The sequence below is a fragment of the Trachemys scripta genome, chromosome 20 (assembly GCF_013100865.1).
Source record: "Trachemys scripta elegans isolate TJP31775 chromosome 20, CAS_Tse_1.0, whole genome shotgun sequence".
Lineage (NCBI taxonomy): Eukaryota > Metazoa > Chordata > Testudines > Emydidae > Trachemys > Trachemys scripta.
In genome coordinates, this window is record NC_048317.1 from 10,617,695 (window position 1) to 10,635,668 (window position 17,974).

The 17,974-nt window shown below is 49.9% G+C and overlaps 1 protein-coding gene across 1 annotated transcript in view; it reads right to left on the reverse strand.

Moving 5' to 3' along the window:
* The window catches only part of SLC9A1 (solute carrier family 9 member A1), a 56,470-nt gene that overhangs the window by 19,388 nt on the left and 19,108 nt on the right, over window positions 1–17,974 (reverse strand). Inside the window, exon 2 of the mRNA XM_034754096.1 lies at window positions 163–623. Coding sequence (XP_034609987.1) covers window positions 163–623 — 461 coding nt within the window. The remainder of the gene's footprint in view (window positions 1–162; window positions 624–17,974) is intronic.

Sequence of the window (17,974 nt, forward strand, 5' to 3'; positions counted from 1 at the left end):
AGCTTATGCCCAAATACATTTGTTAATCTCTAAGGTGCGACGAGGACCCCTCTTTGTTTTTAATCCAATCATATCCACCCTGCCCTCCAATCTAGACTCTGCTGCCCTCAAGGGAGCTCTGCCACCAGGCCTTACAAGCAGCTTGCCACGTGCTTCACTCACCACAGTGACGGCGTCATTCAGCAAGGATTCCCCGAACACCAGGATGTGCAGGAGCTCATTAATGTGGATCTCCTCGAAGACAGCCAGCACCGCCACCGGGTCCACCGCTGAGATGATGCTGCCGAAGAGCAGGTTGGCCAGCAGGCCGATGTGACTCAGGCCAGTGCCGCTGATCTGGCACACGGCATACATCAGCCCGCCCAGGAAAAAGGCATTCCAGAGCGTCCCCACCACGGCAAAGATCAAGATGGTCCCCAGGTTCTCCGTGAACTGGCGCAGGGGCAGGAAGTAGCCGGCATCCAAGATGATGGGCGGGAGGAGGAAGAGGAAGAAGATGTCCGACTTCAGGATCGGGGGACTCTCCCCGACCCCCTTGATGAGTCCCCCAACCAGCAGCCCCACCACGATGAGGAGGCAGCTCTCCGGCACGATGTTGGACACAGAGGGAATCACATGGAAACCTAGGAGAGAGAAGACAGTTGCAGCCACGTTACAACAGGCAGCTCCCCCGGTAGTGAGCATCAAACAATTGAGACATGCATTTGCTGATTAAAGGAAGGGTAGCCTTGTGGCTAAGGCACTGGCTTGGGACCCAGGAGACATGGAGTCTATTCCCTACTCTGCCACCGACTCAGACACCTTGGGCATGTCACTTCATCTCTGTGCCTCATCTGTAAAATGGGGATATTAGCACTGCCCTACCTTGCAGCTGCAGACAAATGCATGAGAGTGGCTCAGCTAGGAGGGTGATGGACTAAGATGACCTGGCAGATCTTTGTGGTTCATTTCCAGGCCAGGGAACAGAAGAAGCTATGAACTTCCGCGGACAGGAGAGGCTACCTGGTAATGGCATAGCTCTACGGCCACCCCAGCGACGCCACCACTGCTAGTCTGAAGGGCTCAAGCCACTCACTGCTACAGCTCTGCTCATCAGGCCTATACCCAAATATGCCCCCGGTGGAGAGTACGCTGCCCACACAATGCTGCTCCAAAGGACACTAGGCCAGCACCAGCTGGCTTTTGCAACACCCCCTTAATAGCCCTGGCTGCCAGTCTCCTACCCAAGGAGCCCAGCACCTCTAGCATGGACAGTGGCCACTGAGTCAGAAGAGACCCTCTGCTCTTTTGAGGCCAGTCAGAGCTGCTCCTTAGCCCTCCCTCTGCAGCAGAAACTAGCTGAAACGTCCAGGCATGAAGAACCGTGGGGGAGGGATAGCTCAGTGGTTTGAGCATTGGGCTGCTTAAACCCAAGGCTGTGAGTTCAATCCTTGAGGGGGCCATATAGGGGGGGGGGGGGGGGGGGGGGGGGGGGGGGAAATCTATCTGGGGATTGGTCCTGCTCTGAGCAGGGGGTTGGACTAGATACCTCCTAAGGTCCCTTCCAACCCTGATATTCTATGATTCTATAACTGGGCAACACGTCCTCGTGGACCAGGGTCACTCCTTTGTTTTGGAAGCTGAGTTGGGGACTTGTTTTTAACTTGCGAACTCACCCTCAGCTTGGGGCGTGGGGGAAGGAGGGCAGTACACCTAGCCCCAGCTCCCATAGCACTCCCTTCCGCTGGTGTAGGAATCGTTACACCAGATCCCGCCAGTGCTCCAGGGAGGCGTTTTATAATCCTCTTTTAAACCAGCATTTCAACCAAGTTTCCGGATACTGATGCAATTCCCTGGATTTTACCCAGTGCTTTATTTTTAAGACGCGAGGCACATATGCTACCCTCCGGTTTCCTGGCACAGGGGCGGATTTTAAATGAGAGATCCCATGCTTTTGTTAGCAGCTTGGCCATTTCATTCTTCCGAGCGCATGGCTGTACCATCTGTTCTTGGTGACGTGGCAAACAGGAAGCTTTCCCCAGTGAGGGAAGGAGTCTAAGTTATCAATTGTTGAACTGAAGATTTTCTACATGGATTGAAAGCTCTTTGGGATAGGGGACATCTTTTTGTGGTGTGTTTGTACAGCACCGAGGACAATGGGATCCTGGCCCAGGCACTACAAATAAATAAATAAGAAGTTGCAGCCCTTACATGGCTGCAAAGAGAACTTTCCATAGGAGAACTAGCACAATGCTTTCCTCCTGAATCTGCAGAGACACCGCCCAAGTGCCTCTGGTGCTGCCCATGGTTTCACCTTGCGGCTGCTTGAGGAAAGCTAACAACGCTCTGGTCAGTTCCGTTATATTCAGAGCCCAGCAGGCAGGTGCTCAAGTGATAAGAATCAGGTTTGTTTTTCTTGGGGACTGCTTGGAAAAATGAAGCAGCAGCATAGGTAGGCCCTGGGGCTTATCATGGGGGAGGATGGCCCCCATCCCCCCCCTTCCTCTCCCCACACCTCATCACCTAAAGTTTCAAGGAAAAAAATAGCGGCTCCTGCATAGCAGGGGGTTTTGGGACTATAGGGCCCCAGAGGGGTGGGGGAGAAAAACAACACGTTGTCCCCTCTGGGGGCCAAAATGGGGAACCTACAGGTGGCTACAGGGAAGGACTTGAAATGTATCCACCAGTCAGAGACAGATATGAGAGCCGGAGCCTTGGGACAGGCCCCTGTCATGGATCTCAGAACCTTCTCCTCTCCAGGGGCTTAGGAGAAGTAGAGCTGCTGGAGCTCGGTCCCGTGTCTCCCCCCAGCCCCCTCCCATTGGCTTCTGGCTAGCAGGTTTAGTTCTCTGGCTAGCAGACTTCTGATAGGCTTTTCAAAGTAATAACTAAGGAAGCTGAGAGAAACTAGTAACACTTTTAACACCTGCCTTAGGGAGGGAAACAAAACCCAACCTGGCTTCATCTCTGCAGGTGCCCTAGCTGCAAGGTAAACTAGCGAGCCAGCTAGTCAGGCGCAGGGGAGAGGACATCTGCAGCTTGTGTATCAGGCACACGGGGCTTCCTGCCTTCCAGCCAACCGTGCAAGGCAAGGATCTTGCCGCGTGAGCAAACGCAGATCTGGATGGCAAGTGCCTAGTTCAGCTGGGAATGCAGAGCTCAGATACAGCCTCTGCTCCGCCGTGACATCCTGCGGCTCTCACCCGATTTGAGCACTAGGACGGCAGAGGCACGAATTCGAGCGCGTGGCTGACGGTCAAGCAGGGAGTCAGCAGTTTGCTCTGATCACTAGAGTGGATCACATACCCCCAGGTTTATAGGATTTACAATGAACAGGCCTACAGGACGGAAATAGACTTAAAATGACGTTAGCTTCCACCGCCTCCAAACTGCAGCCACTCCCTCACTGCGCAGCGGGAGCAGAGCTCTGATGTGGGGCAGGGGTTATTTCCATCCCCACAATGGGAAACTAGCCAGCCTGGGGTTGGGCTCTGGGCTGAACGAGGACTTCATGATGCTGAAAAGCTCTAATAGCAGAAGGGGCATTTGCAGACCTCAGACGCAGTCACGTCTAAACGAAGGAGAGAAGTGAAAACGCTTAGTGCTCCTGCTTCATTTCTCAGGGTGCTTGGCCCAGAACGACCATCGCACCAGTGCCAACTGGCTGCTTCTAGGGGAGGGGCTCCTGCCCACCCCCACCTATTAGAGTGCCTTGCTCTGAGTAAGCAGCCCCAGAGCATTGGTGACTTTTTGGGGGGTGGAAGGGCTGGATGTGTGTGACCAAGGGACTTTTTTTTTAAATAGGTGAATTTTAGTGCTGGGAGAAAACGTAGGGTTGACAGCCCCAGAGAACAGAATACCGAAGGCAAAGGTTGCAACTCCGCCTCAAGTCTGAAGCACATGCAAGTGTGGAACCGTCCATCTGTGAGGGGGGAGTTCGGTCTATGTGGCCCTTTGAGTCCATGGCCTCTGCTGAAGCTAGCGAGGGGACCAAGGGGTGCCAGTGATAGTAAATCGGCATGAGGTGGACACTTGGCCATTGTCCAATTCATGTCACGCAGGCCAGATAGTCATCCGGTCACTGCAGCCCTGGGTTGGCTTTTAACCAGAGACCTGGAGAACAGAGGCTCTTAACCCCATTACTAGTCCCCCAATGCATGCGGTTACCTCTGGCAGCAGCTGCCAAGAAGGCACATCCAGTGGAATTACTTTTAGACAGTTGCAATTAATCTCCACGTACATTGTCACACACAATCTAAGAGTCTGAGGGGGACAGGAGGGCAGAAGGCGGCTGATAAGCTGGAGAGGAGGGAAAAACATCCCCTGCCTTTCGCATCTGCTAGCGGGCAATAGAGGAAGGAGTGGGGAGAATCATTCAGCTCCTATATTAGGCACACTGAGGCAGGAACATACGGCAGAAATGCGACCGGGCTGTATGTTACTTCAATCTCCCGCCCTAGGAAACGGGCCCCTCCGGAGGTGATGAGCTATCGGGATTTGTCTACATGGCAGTAAAAGACCCACATGTGGCTGGCCCAGGTCGGGGGCTACAAAACTGCTGTGTAAACATTTGGGCTCAGGCTGGAGCTGGGACTCTGAGACCCCCATGGGGGGAAGGGTCTCAGAGCCTGGACTCCAGCCTAAGCCCGAATGTCCGCACTGCTATTTGTAATGCTGCAGCCTGACTCCCGCAAGCCCAAGTTAGCTGACCCAGGCTCCGAGACTTGCAGCATAAACACCCCCCCCGGGGACTGACTGGAGCTGCGGACGATCAGCACCTTTGCCAACCAGCCCCTGGGGCTTTAAGGCTAAAACCAACCTGCTTTCTGCCTGGCACAAAAAGCAGGGGTGGCAGTGGAGTGTACCCGGGTCCCTGACCCTGCCAGTGACAGGACACATGGCTTTTGGCGCTGGACCACTTCCATTGCCACTACCAGACACAGCCAGGTCTCTCGCTTACCCTAAGTCGCGTCTTTAATACACGTGTCTGTTTCCCAGGAGAGGCGTTAAAGCAGAGCATTGGAAAGGTTTGTACTTCCACTGCATAGGAGATTCGTGTTTCTCAACCTTTTTGATACCAGGGACCGGCTTGCTGCCTTCAGGGAAATCTCAGGGACCGGCAAGGAGGCCGCTACGGACCAGCACCAGTCCATAGACCTTTGTTGAGAAACACTGATCTAATGCACATCTGCCCTAGCCAGATCAGGGCTTAAGCTACATGCATTGCAAGAAATCTGCAGTGAGTCAGTCAGGTGTCACTTGCTAAGTACGTTCTTCAAGTATTGACTAATACCCTCCCCCCCCAACAGTTCAGTGTCCCTCACTTTGTCCCCATAGTGGAATCCTGAGAGCTAATCTGGAGCATTCCGTGTGCCAGTGCGAATAAAACTCTACCGCCTTTCTGTGAAACCCTAAAAATAAACTTGCATGGGCTGCGCATTAATTATGCCTTTGATCTTGCTGACTTTCAACACATTCACTCCCCACCTTCTTCTCTCCTTAAAGAGCGCACAAAAGCTTACTTCTACCGGGCTACTGCTGTGATCCCACGGAGACAATTACCAGCCTCAGCCAACCAATGATGGGAAAGCAAGGAGCATGGTGGGGCGGGGAGGGGGTAAAAACAGACAGCTATGGCAGCAGTGTGGAGTGGAGAGCACACCCACCATAGTGCACCAGGCCTGATGTGAGAAAGGGAGGCAGGGCAGTGAGTGGGAGAGAATGGCCCTTGCAGTGCAGGCTTGTGGCACACAAGCAAGGCCAAAGTTCTAACACCTGACTTCTAACCCCATCTCCGACACCGACTTCCCGTGAGACTCTGGGCAAGTCACGTGTCTGCGTGCCTCGGTTTCCCCATCTGTAAAGTGGGGATAGCATTTACTTGCCAGGGGAACTCTGCGAAGCATGCAGGGCCTCGTTCATTCAGTGAAGAGCGCCAAGGTATTTCGTGGGTAGGAGGCGAAAGGTGACAATTGGCCTTCTGATTATCATCCCATTGGAACAGGGATCCCAGCCTAAGAACTGCCACCCCCTGAAAGGCAGAGGCTAATCCAATATTAAACCAACTAGAGCAGGCTTTATAAGCGCTTGCAGCGTCCTCACCTCCCAGCTGCATGGGGATCGTTCAAGAGAAAATTATGTACATCTTTCTCCCATTAAGTGAAGCAGGCACAGGACACCAGAGCTAAGGTTCCCCGGCACCCAGTCACATCACTTGCTCATTGCGGTTACCAAGGGAACCTTCCCCTGCCTCATTAGAAGCTCTCATCTTCTCTCAAGCTTTCTGCGTGCTGTACGTCGCAGATGGGAGCGCGATACATCTGCGCCGTACAAAGGACAGAGGCCACCGGCGGTGCTCATTCTCCAAGCTCCTTTAAGAAGAGGCAGAGGGTCTACTTTTGAATGCAGAACCTGCTCTGCTACCAATAGCTTCGGTCCAGAACACAGCCCTGGGCTTCAATATCAGTTCTCTTCTGGCCTCCCAGGGCTGAATCACCATTTAGATCTCTGTTCCCTTCAGGGTAACATGAGTGGTCTAGCATTGCACGGAGGGCCTGGTAGTTTCCACATGGGATATTTACAGACTGCATGGGCTTGCTCAACTGCTGAAGGTGTTGCATAAGGGTTATACAAGCTATTTGTCATCTCAGGATTGAACCCAGCATGGGTTCACTCGGGCATACAAATGTTATGTTTTGCTGCTCTCCAATCCTCCTGCGATTTCAAATGGATCGCGTGTTCTTCACTTCCTGCCCTAAACTGTTGCGTTGTGTGCTCTTCAGCCCCTGCTTTGCTAGGCTCCCGAACACAGCAAATCCTGTCTGTACAATGTGTGGAGTGTGCTTTGGGACCCTCTGGCATGTAAGCTATGTAAGCCCAAAATAGGGTAAGAGAAAAAGACATGGAACTGGCTGTAAAATGCCACACAACAAATCAAGTCAGGACTCTATTTATTTTACCAATCCAAATGTAATACCTGGCCCAGGTTAACGCTGATCTCGGGCAAATCTAGATGTATGATGCGCATGGATTGTCAGCATACAGAATTGGGCATATCTAATTCAGGTAAAATATTAATTATTTGCTATGTTTAATTTGTAATGAAAGACGTGCCAGGGCTCAGGCCATATATACATATATTTTTTAATAAACTTTCATAACAGATGCGGCAAGCCTAGCTGTGCTGGGGCTACAAACTGCCAAGCCCTGGCACAAAATTAAGCACTGATTATTTGTATTATGGTGGCATCTAGGAGCCCCAGTCACGGACCAGGACCCCGTGATGACAGGCACTGTACAAACATGGAAGGAAGATGGCCCCAGCCCCAAAGAACCTACATTCCTATTTCAGATGAACGAAACTGACATTGGAGATCATTGCTGCTCCTTGGCGTCCTGATTTCAGAAGTAAATCATTTTTCGCTGCAGCACGGGGCAGAAGCCTGATTTATTTATTTATTTTAAGTCTCCAGAGGAAAAATCCCAGTTGGGAAGGCTCTCCTCAGGCAGAGCAGAGTTATTACAAAATGACTCACACAGGATGCCCGAGAAGAGTAAACAGCCTTCCCTTGCTAACGAGCTAGGCGCATTAACAGCAAGCCAGTTTACACAGGAGCCTACGAAGCTCATTTAGGCTGTTGGCAGAACGCTGCATGGGGGGAGGGGGGGAGATCTCTGGGGCTAATGACTCTTGCTATCAGACACATCAAATGCCATAAAAACCATCAAATGCAAGAACGCTGAGTCAACATTAGGGCTGAGAAATCAAACAATCAAGGAAAAGGAAATCCAAAAGATAGAGGTTTCTATTAAAACACTGACTTGGCCATGTCACATCCTGCATGCGTTCTGGCACATATGGGCAAATAGAAGTTAAAGATGCATTTAAAGAGGCAGACAGAGAAACTATTACCCATATGCAACGTGGTCAGGTTAGGGTGAAGGCAGACACTGATTTTTTCAAGTTCCCAACCAGAGCTCTCAACATTCACTTCAGGGAAATGGAACGCAGCATAAGCTTCTCTTGCCCTTAAATGACTCGCACCTAAAATGTATGCTCTTTTAAGCAATTAAGGATGCCTCAGAGGCTGTACTGTCGCTGCAAAAAAGGTGTGGATTTTACACTGAGATTGGTAACAAGATTGTTCTCAATGTAAAACCTTAGTGGAGGCAAGGGACAGGTAGTTTTTACCTGTGTGGTTAGTCAAGGTCAACCCTACATTCCCAACCTGGCACCTAGTCAAAGTAATAAATTAGCCGTGCCTTGTCTCCACTAGGACTTTGCATTGAGATAGCCAACTCCGCGTAAGAGCACGCCTAAGTGTTGCAGTGAAGACATCGCCCACGCCGATGAATTTCAATAGACGCCCCACGTTCTAAACAGATTTACTGTCAGCCTGCCACGGAAAGGCAAACAGAAGCGGCTCTGCTGAGCAAATCCAAGCACTCAGTTTTAAAAGGTTTATGATTAAGGCCTTGTACCTACATTTGATCACATGTGGGCAGTCTAGCAGTGAGGGACCCTCTGCTCATGCAAAGGCCCACTGGAGAAGCCCACTTGTGTGCTACCCACTGCAGGAGTGGAACCTAGCTGCCTGGTAAAGCACTTGGACATCTGAAGGTGGAGTGCTGTATAAATATTAACAAAATAACTTTAGAGAGACGGCTCTGCTTTTCGACAGAAAGGCATGGGGCGTTTTCCCTTTGGCCCTGAGAATTAGGTTCAGCAAGCCACGTCCAATGTCAGCTTTATGCAGCTGCTTGATGTCAGCCAGCGCCCGCTTTCTTTACTCGCTAATGGCTCCAAAACCTGTTATGCTGATTTTCCCTCAAACTTTCGAAGAAGAAGTCACATTCGGGCAGAGTCCAAACCTGGGAAGGGAATGCCCCAGGTGACACAAGAGAAGAAATGGGAGGTGAAGAATGAAAAACAGATCTCACACTTATTAGTCATGTTTGCTACCAGTGGACACCATCATAAACTGGCCCCTCACTATGGCAGCAGGTGAGTGGTGGTGATGAGAGGTGATCTTTTAACTGGAGCTAACATTTGTACCACTGCAGCTAAGAGAAAAGTGCTATCGAGGCTTGGTGGTATTTATTATTGACCAGTAGATCTCAAAGCGCTCCATAAGCTTTAACTCTCACAACGGCCTTGTGGGATACAGAGGTGCTATTATCCCCATTTTACAGATGGGGAACTGGGGCACAGAGAGACTGAGGCCCAGATCCACAAAGGTATTTAGGTTTCCTAACTTCTGAATTCAGTGGAAGACCTTTATGGATCTAGGCCTGGGTGACTCGCCCAAGGTCACGGAGGAAGTCTATGGTGGAACAGGGAATTTAACCCACATCTCCCAAGTCCTAGGCCTAACCGCTGCACCAGGCTTCCCCTCTCTCAAGGCAATCTGGCTGTACATAGTTGCCCAGGGAGAGGTGGTCTGGAAGGTATTCTTTGTGCACTCTCCTACCCCATCCATGGACAGCGTTTGGATCATTTATTTTTTTCTCCACCACCCACTGTTGCACGAACAGCTTGTCAGCCACAGTCAGACGCAGCATCAGGATTTTGATCTCATAGGACATATGCTGTCCCTTGGGCTGCTGACAGGGATAGCCTGGATTATAGCTAATCAAATCAAAAAAGAATCCACCCAGTGCCATGGAACAGGTCGGATTTGGCAACAGATTGAGCAGGAAGAGGTTGCAAAACAGGCAGGAAGCTAAATATTAGGGCTGGAGCAGAAAAAGTTCCCGAGTCTGAGAAATGCCTACATTTCCCCTACCTTAACTTCCAAAGCAAGTCTTTTGCTGGAATCCCAGCAGACAGCTAAGTAATATTAACCGATACTATGCCTTTAATTCCAACGTGTTTCACTGCTAGATTATCTATGGTATATCTAGGAACCCAGTTCACCCACCACTGAAATGGTACCACCTCTGGGCTGGAAAATGGCAGCTGTTTATTTCTCTACAATACATATGCAGTGTTGCTGTTAGAGACAGTGGGTGTCTATTTACCCTCTCATAGTGCTGTACAAGAACAAGGAGTCCAATGAAACTGAAAGGCGGTAAGTTTTTAAACTAATAAAAGCAAAACCTCTTTTTGTTTTACATGATGCATAATTACCCTGTGGAACTCACTGCCACAAGGTCTAATTGGGGTTAACAGCTTGGCAGGATATAAAAGACGATTACTCACAAGTCTATTCTTAAAAATATCCACAATTATGTCAGATAGCATAAAAACACTTAGGACAGGCACTAGTCACTAACTGCCTGGGGTTCAGAAGAAATTTCCTCTCATGGCAAGTAACAGAGATTGTGCCTTCTGGTGTTCCTTGCACCTTCCTCTGAAGCATCTGGTACTGGCCACGGCCTGAGATAGGACAGTTCTAAAGGGACCACAGGTCTGGTTCCTACATACATTCCAGCAGCGAGGAGCACTGTCCCAGTGAAGATGCCCAGGCAAAATGCATATGCCCGGGCCCCCCAGTTAACACCCCTCCTATAATGGAAAAGATTAAGAAACAAGGGAGGAAAATGTACTTCACATATTCACTCTGCTTTTGTTCAATTCCAAGTCCTGTAAAAACAATGTCTTGAAACAAAGCAGAGGGATGGGAGAGGAGCCAGAGCATGCCGAGTTCCCACGATAACGTTTGCATTTACATGGGTTGCTGCCCAACTGAACCAGAACAGAGTCGGAGCCAGACTGCCTCTCTGCATTGGGAAGGATGATTGCAAATGATACAGCTTGTCCCCAGTACAGGCTGTTGCCCCAGCGACATGACAAATCAGACAGCTTTGATGACTGCCATCCACACCACGTAGCAATGGGGCTTCAGTCAGGCACATGGCTTCAGCCCTAGAGTTTTGAAGAGCTTGGAAACTCCAGCCAAGCCCAATGGAGAGTCTCAGATGTAACCTAAGTACCTTGTAACCCTCCCTTTTCTACCTCAAGCTCCCACGTGTTCGCAGACAACAATGCAGGAGGACAGTGGCATGGGTTTCACTAACAGGACAAAGTGCATAATTGGATGCCCTACTATCAGCCACAGAGCAAAGGGGACATCCCCTGCAGCTAAGGGAAAGTTGCTTGAAAGCTCAACAGCTTCCTTTGGTATCATCTGACTCTGCTCTGCCAAGGAGCATCCTCCGGCTAAGAACAGATGTTGCGAGCAAGGGAGAAAAGGGAGAAAGATCGACAGGTAAATCAGGGCTTGAGCTTGCTCCCACTGGAGTCACAGGGCAAGGATACTGCATGTCCGTTGCAGCAGAGCAGACCCTCACCTGAGCAGAAGGTGGATGGCCATGGGAATTTTACTTCAGTTTTCTGAATGGAGAGGAGTCTAGGACAGTGGTACTCCAGACTGGAAACCTCACTTCACCAGAGCTCTAATTGTGATCCCATGGCTGGAGATCCACCACCTTTTCACTGTTTAATATCCTCCTCTCCCACACACAGCACCCTGTCTACATTACAGTCAGGCCAGTGGGCATACCGGGCACTGTATCAATATCCTTAGCCAAAAACTGCAGGGCTCGAGCAGACAAAGAGCTTCTCAGCAGGGTGGATTTGATTTAAATCACTAATCAGGAAGACTCGATTTAATCACGGATTTCTACATAATAGTGCATTCTGGTTGGTTGTTATAACCTTAATACATATTCTTCACAAGTCAGAGATAGAGGAGACCCAAACTGAATCTCTTTTACGGCCTGCTGCCATTATAGGTTTTCCCTTCTAGTGAGAGAGTGGTATGGCAAATCTCAAATCAATGAAGGCTACACTCAGAAAGACCTCAAGACTTCTGGAATATGCTGCTCCACTAGTTTCACTTTTGTTTCTACTGCCTATCCGTCCCTTCTCACATTTATCTCCAGACTTCTCCTTGTCCAGATCTAGTCCAACTCCAACAATCTTCTAGTCATTGAACTTTTTGAAACTTTGCACTTTGAGAGAGAGGTAAGGGATTGACTGCGTGTACACAAATTTGCAGAGGGACAATAGGGTTGAGGTCTGTTATTTCTCACCTCTATACATTATTTATTTAAAATTTTTTTTGCTGTTAACAAGCATGTTATCCACAGCTTGAGAACTGCAAAACTAAGCATCTCTGATGGTATCTTCTAGCCTGAGCACTCAGTCCCATCAGGCAGATAGAAAGATTCACCTAAAGAATCTATGCAGCCAGTCACCATTAAAATTAGGTTCTCGAAACTTAGTGCTCTGAATAACGAGCCCCACTATTATTGCAGGGAACACACTTCCATCTCCATACACATCTTATGAGTTACCGTTCCCCTTTTCCAGAATGGGAGAAACCAAGGCAGAGAGAGGAGGAAGTCTCCTGCCCACGGCCATGCAATGACTCAGGGTCAGAGCGGGGAATAGAACCCAGGAAATCCTGATGCTCAGCCCACCAGCCCATGCGGCTTTTCAAGAGATCCGATATTTTACAGCAATAACCCTTTTTAGAGAGTGCTGAATACCCAGGACAGGAAGATGTTGCTCGTGTGTGTGACTTCTGGGTGACACTAGGCACCAGACACAATGCAGAATAAAATCTCCTGGTCATCAAGTTCCCCCAATTAACTGTGGTTATTCCTTTGCTGTTATAACTAGCTCTTAGACCCCGATGGGAGGGTAGTCTGGATGCAGTCTTAAAGGAGAAACATGGTTCCCTCCTACAGTCTCTACTCAGTCGGCTGACGCATACAGCGCAGAACGAAGAGCAAAATGTGAAGTCTGCAGCAAAACTGCAGTTCCCAGAGCAGTTCAGTCACTGCCAAGGCAGCAAGGCTCCCAACAAAGCCCTGTAGCTCCCACCTCACTGGAAATACACCACGGAACTAGCCCCAGCACTGTTCCAAACACAGCACAGGGGGCGGAAATCACAAACAGCTGGAAAACAGATTAACCCAGGAGGGGAGCGGAGCATGCTCAGTTGGGGCTGCCCTTCTGAAGGACACTGCAGATAGCTTGCTCCAGCAAGACAGACAGCTGCACACACCTCAGGTCTCTGTGCAACACCAGAGTCTTCACAACCGGGCTCCCTTTAACTCTTTAGGAGGCTGAAGCTGGCAGGTCAGCACCATCCAAAGAGGCAGCAGAAAGACTGAACAAGGATGCCGCTCTTCCTAGACTCGACAGAGGGGATAAGTGCTGAAATGTTTATGCATTTCAGCAACCAGCCGGAACAGCCTCCCCCAGTGTTATTTACTGCTTTCAGCAGGATTGACAGGCTCCTGCTCCGCTATACGAAAAGGATCAGCCCAACTATACTGTTGGCTGCGTTGAAGCCAGAGTCACTCTAGGAGGTGGATAAACTGTGATCCAGTCGCTAGATGCCCGTGGCTGCGTAACAGGGGAGCAAGCATGACCCCCTCATAATAGTGATCCTAATCTTGGTACTTACATGGCCAGCCCCTGTTGCCACAGTAACCACGTACCTAATCCAGCTGCAGTCCTACTACACCCACCACCTACGAATCCCAGCATCCTCTCTCTCATCCTTCTGCTGGCCCTTTGAAGACCACCGTATTCCACGTCCATTTAAACTCTCTGCCACTGGCCCCCTACCGCTTCTATACCAGCTTAATGAAAGGGGCCTGCTCCCCGAGGAACTAACCAGTGCACCTGTTTCCTTTTTGCCCAGCATTAGGAAAAGACAAAAATTTCCACCAGACTGAAGCTACGAACTTAAAAAGGCAGAAGATAGAGTAGGGGTGGGAAGCGGCCGCTAGATTGGTACCTTCTTTGTCTGAACTGACTAGGAGAACGCATGGTTTCGGTGCTAGGCAGGACAGACAGGCACTCTTAAGGTCTAAGCCGGGTGATGTCTCTGATGCACACACATTTCTTTACTCCTGTTGAGCAACTTGTCATACAACAGGGGAGGGAATGTTCTTTGGCAGGTGGAGGATGGGCCTGAGTCCTATTCCCAGCCAGCTCCACCACTGACTGACGGTTTCCAAGGGTACAATGACTTCACCTCTGTTTTCTCATGTATCACCATAAGAATACTGCCACCTCCCAGAGCTGTGAGGCTTAATTAGTGTTTACGAGTGCCTTGAGATCCACAGAAATGCAAGAGATTACTCTTAATTAAAATCCTGTATATCTGTGCATTTTGGAGCGAGGGTTTGTGGAATAAGCATCTGGGACTAATCGGCTAGCATCATGTGGAGGCGGGAAAGCAGAGAAATCCCATCCCCCAACTCCCCTGCCATGCGGATTCCTAGTTAGCTACTTCCCCAATGACTTCACCTCCTGGCTAGGTGGAGAGCTGTTCCCTAACCTCTCCCTCCAGTCACTCATTTATCCAGAGACTGAGTTTCCAGTGTCCTCCTTCACTCTGGGGAGAGGATCCTGGAAAATGTCAGTTGAAAGGCATCCCCTGCCCCCTAGCTAATCTTCCCCAGACACAGGCGTGGCTATGAATTCAAAAGTGCTTCCTATGACATTACGGAATGTTATGCCCAGCTGCTTTAACAGAGTTCTACCTCAAAAATCCACATCCCTCCACTAGGCAGGGTGGCAAATGGGACCAACCGGCCCACCCATATGAAAAATAAAAGTCAAAGAGACTTAGGGCTCGTACATGCAACCACAGTAGCACCAGGCAGTCAGCAGTAACCTAGATGCTTTGGGGTAGAGACAGAGACTGGACTTGCCCTGAGGGAACTAAACAGCTAGTGGTTTTACACCTAACAATAGACCAAAACCAATGCTCATGTCCGCCCTGCAGTTAAGATCTTAACACATATTATATTCGTTAAATCACGAGGTCACTCAATCACCTGCCCCATCCCCCAAGCCTTTATTTAAAGAGGGATGAGCCCAAAACCACAATCCTGGGAAGCCATCACATACGCTCTTTCCCCCACCTCCAAACTTCTTGGCTTCTCCCCCCACTGCAGCTCTCCTCCCCCAGGGTGACGTACGTGAGGGCTGGTGCCAGGCTGTTTGCTCCTCCAAAAACACTGACATTAGTTGAGGGGCAAGAGAAAGTACCAATCAAGGGCTCTGGAGCCAGAATCCACCCAAAAAGCCTTGTTGAAGGAAGTGGGAGGAGGAGGAAAGGGAAAGAAAGAACAAAAAGAGGTCCTAGGACTACCTCAGACGGAAGGATGCAAGCTCCATTGGAACTTTCCTTAATGCCCTTGGACTTTGATCTAGGCTGCTAAGCCGCAATTGTTATTTCAGACAGATTCAATCAGCTCAATGAACTGTGAACCACCTCACACATGGGCCCATTCAGGAGCTAGATAAGATCTACCAGTATCAACATCCTGGTTTGCAGTTTCTAGCCATTTGCAGTCTGCAAAGGGTGGGCATCGAATACATCAGCCCCATTTGCTGACATTCAGACCAACAGATGATTTGGGTGGGTGAAGGGAAAAAAATACATGACTCTAGCCCTGTATGCAGAACTGCTGCCTGCTGCACTTCATTAAGCAGCTCTTAATACCGGCATGGGGCACTAGACTAAAGTCTAGGAAAGACACATTGGCCTGTGTAACTTAGATCTGCACTGAGACCTGTAGGTGACAACCTTCCTAAAATGTTCCCATTTAGCGTGTGTACAGACCTTGGGCTCTCTTTTCTCACACAGAGCCAGATCCTTGGCTGATTTACACTGGCTGAGCGTTGGGCCCACAACATTGAATACAGAGTGAAAACCCACCCAAGCTAACATTACGTGTCCAACTGCTTTGCAGTGACCAAAGCTACCAGGCACGTCTTGCCTTTGCACTGAATTCAAAAGAATGTCTATGGAACAGGGGTGGCCAACCTGTGGCTCTTCAGAAGTTAATATGCGGCTTTCGTATAGGCACCGACTCCGGGGCTGGAGCTACAGGCGCCAACTTTCCAATGTGCCGGGGGGTGCTCACTGCTCCACCCCTTCCCCTCCCCTGAGCCTGCCATGCCCTTGCTCTCCTCTCCCCACCCCCAGAGCCTCCTGCACACCACAAAACAGCTGATCGGAAGGTGTGGGGAGGGAGGGGGAGGTGCTGATTGGTGGGGCTGCTGGCGGGCAGGAGGCGCTGGGAGCTGATGGGGGGCTGCTGACGTATTCCTGTGGCTCTTTGGCAATGTACATTGGTAAATTCTCCATGTGTCTGTATATAATGCCTGCATCTGTAGCTTTCACTCTATGCATCCGAAGAAGTGAGGTTTTTACTCACGAAAGCTTATGCCCAAATAAATCTGTTAGTCTTTAAGGTGCCACCAGACTCTTTGTTGTTTTTGTAGATACAGACTAACACGGCTACCCCCTGATAATTGGTAAATTCTGGCTCCTTCTCAGGCTCAGGTTGGCCACCTCTGCTCTGGAAAGTACCAACAAAGGAGGATGCAATGGTGTTTTCTGTTTAATAGCTATGAAGATTTGTTGCCAGCTTCCCAAAGTATGATCCTTCCTCTCGCTCACTGGAGTCTCTCACCACTCCTTCCAGGAATTAAAAAAAAAAAAGTCCACAAGTGTGCACACAAGGAGACCCCACCTTATAACAATACAACGCTCCTTGCTTTTCACGCCTTCTTTTATTACTGCAAACAAAGCCGCTAATGGATTAAAGGAGGTGGAGTTTCCCATATTAGCAGATTAACAGGTACCTGGTACAGTGTGCTGAACTTCACATGCTACAGTCTTACCGCCTACAAGAAACCAAACCCACATGAGAAAGTGACCTGCCCAGACCCAGTCACTTTGCAGAAGATAAAGAACAATGTTAATCATATCAGGCCAGCCCCATATGCTATGAATGAGTCCAAGCTTTAGAGTTACCACAGAACAGGAGAGAACTCATGTCGGTTACTGTAACCCAGCCACCCAGAGAAATGTACTCCCCACCCCCAAGGCATGTAAAACATCAGTCTTTTAAGGAATGGTTACTCAGAGCTTTTGACTAATTCCAGCTGCCAGGATGAGCAAAGGCCACAGGGACCAGCAATAGCTGGAACAGGCAGATTGTATCTTTAAACAGCTGAATTTCACTGGGCACTGAGGATGGTCAAGTCATCTAAACAGAGGGAAACAGGTCCAGGCTGCAGATCCTCCCCTTCCAAAGCAACACAAGCTCCCTAGGATGAGTGCCGATCTTGCCATTTTTTGAGAGCGAAAAGCCTGCGGGACCAGGGCTGAGTCAATAAGGTGAGAGTCTCTGTTCCAACACATTAAAAGCTGGCACAATAATAGCATGAGGAGTCATAGGAAGAGGTCTCTATTGCGGTAAGTCACTCCCTGCTACAGCTTCAGGGCAGGGTGCATCTGGGCCACATCTCGGTCACAAGGGCCTCGTCTTCACTAGGGAATTTTTTGCTCCGATTTCCCGCCTGTTTTTTCACTGGGCGCAGCTCCACCAATGGGAGCACTGGTGTACATAGGGCTCAAAGGCAGGTGCTGGACATTAAGCCCCATGTTGTCTACCACTGCTCAGAGTAGTTCTATAGCATACAGCCACTGCCAGATTTGGAGTCCCGTCTATTATATCACTCCCCCCAGCAGTTGCAAAGGTGGATAATTTTTAGCAAAAAATTCTAGCACAGAACCATGCAAAGCTTAAGAGGGTGGGAACAGCCTGGGAAACGGCACCATTTCAGCCTGCAAGCTGCAACACTGTGAGGTGCCCACAGTGGTCATAAACTCTGTCCATACACAGCATCCCCGCTGCTCTGTATTGTGGGTACTTATCTAGGGTTACCATAAGTCTGGTTTTTCCCAGACATGTCCGGCTTTTCGGCAATCAAATCCCCGTCTGGGGGGAATTGCCAAAAAGCCGAACATGTCCGGGAAAATGCCGGCCGGGCACTTCCCCTCCCGCGGCTGCTCTGCTCCTCCCAACTCTTCGGCTCTGTTTAAGAGCCGAGCTGCCCGAGCGCTATGGGCTTCAGGCAGCCCCCTTGCCTCCGGACCCCAGCCGCCAGCCGGGCACTTCCCCTCCCGGGCTCCAGCGGCGCAGGGTCCGGAGGCATGGGGGCTGCCCG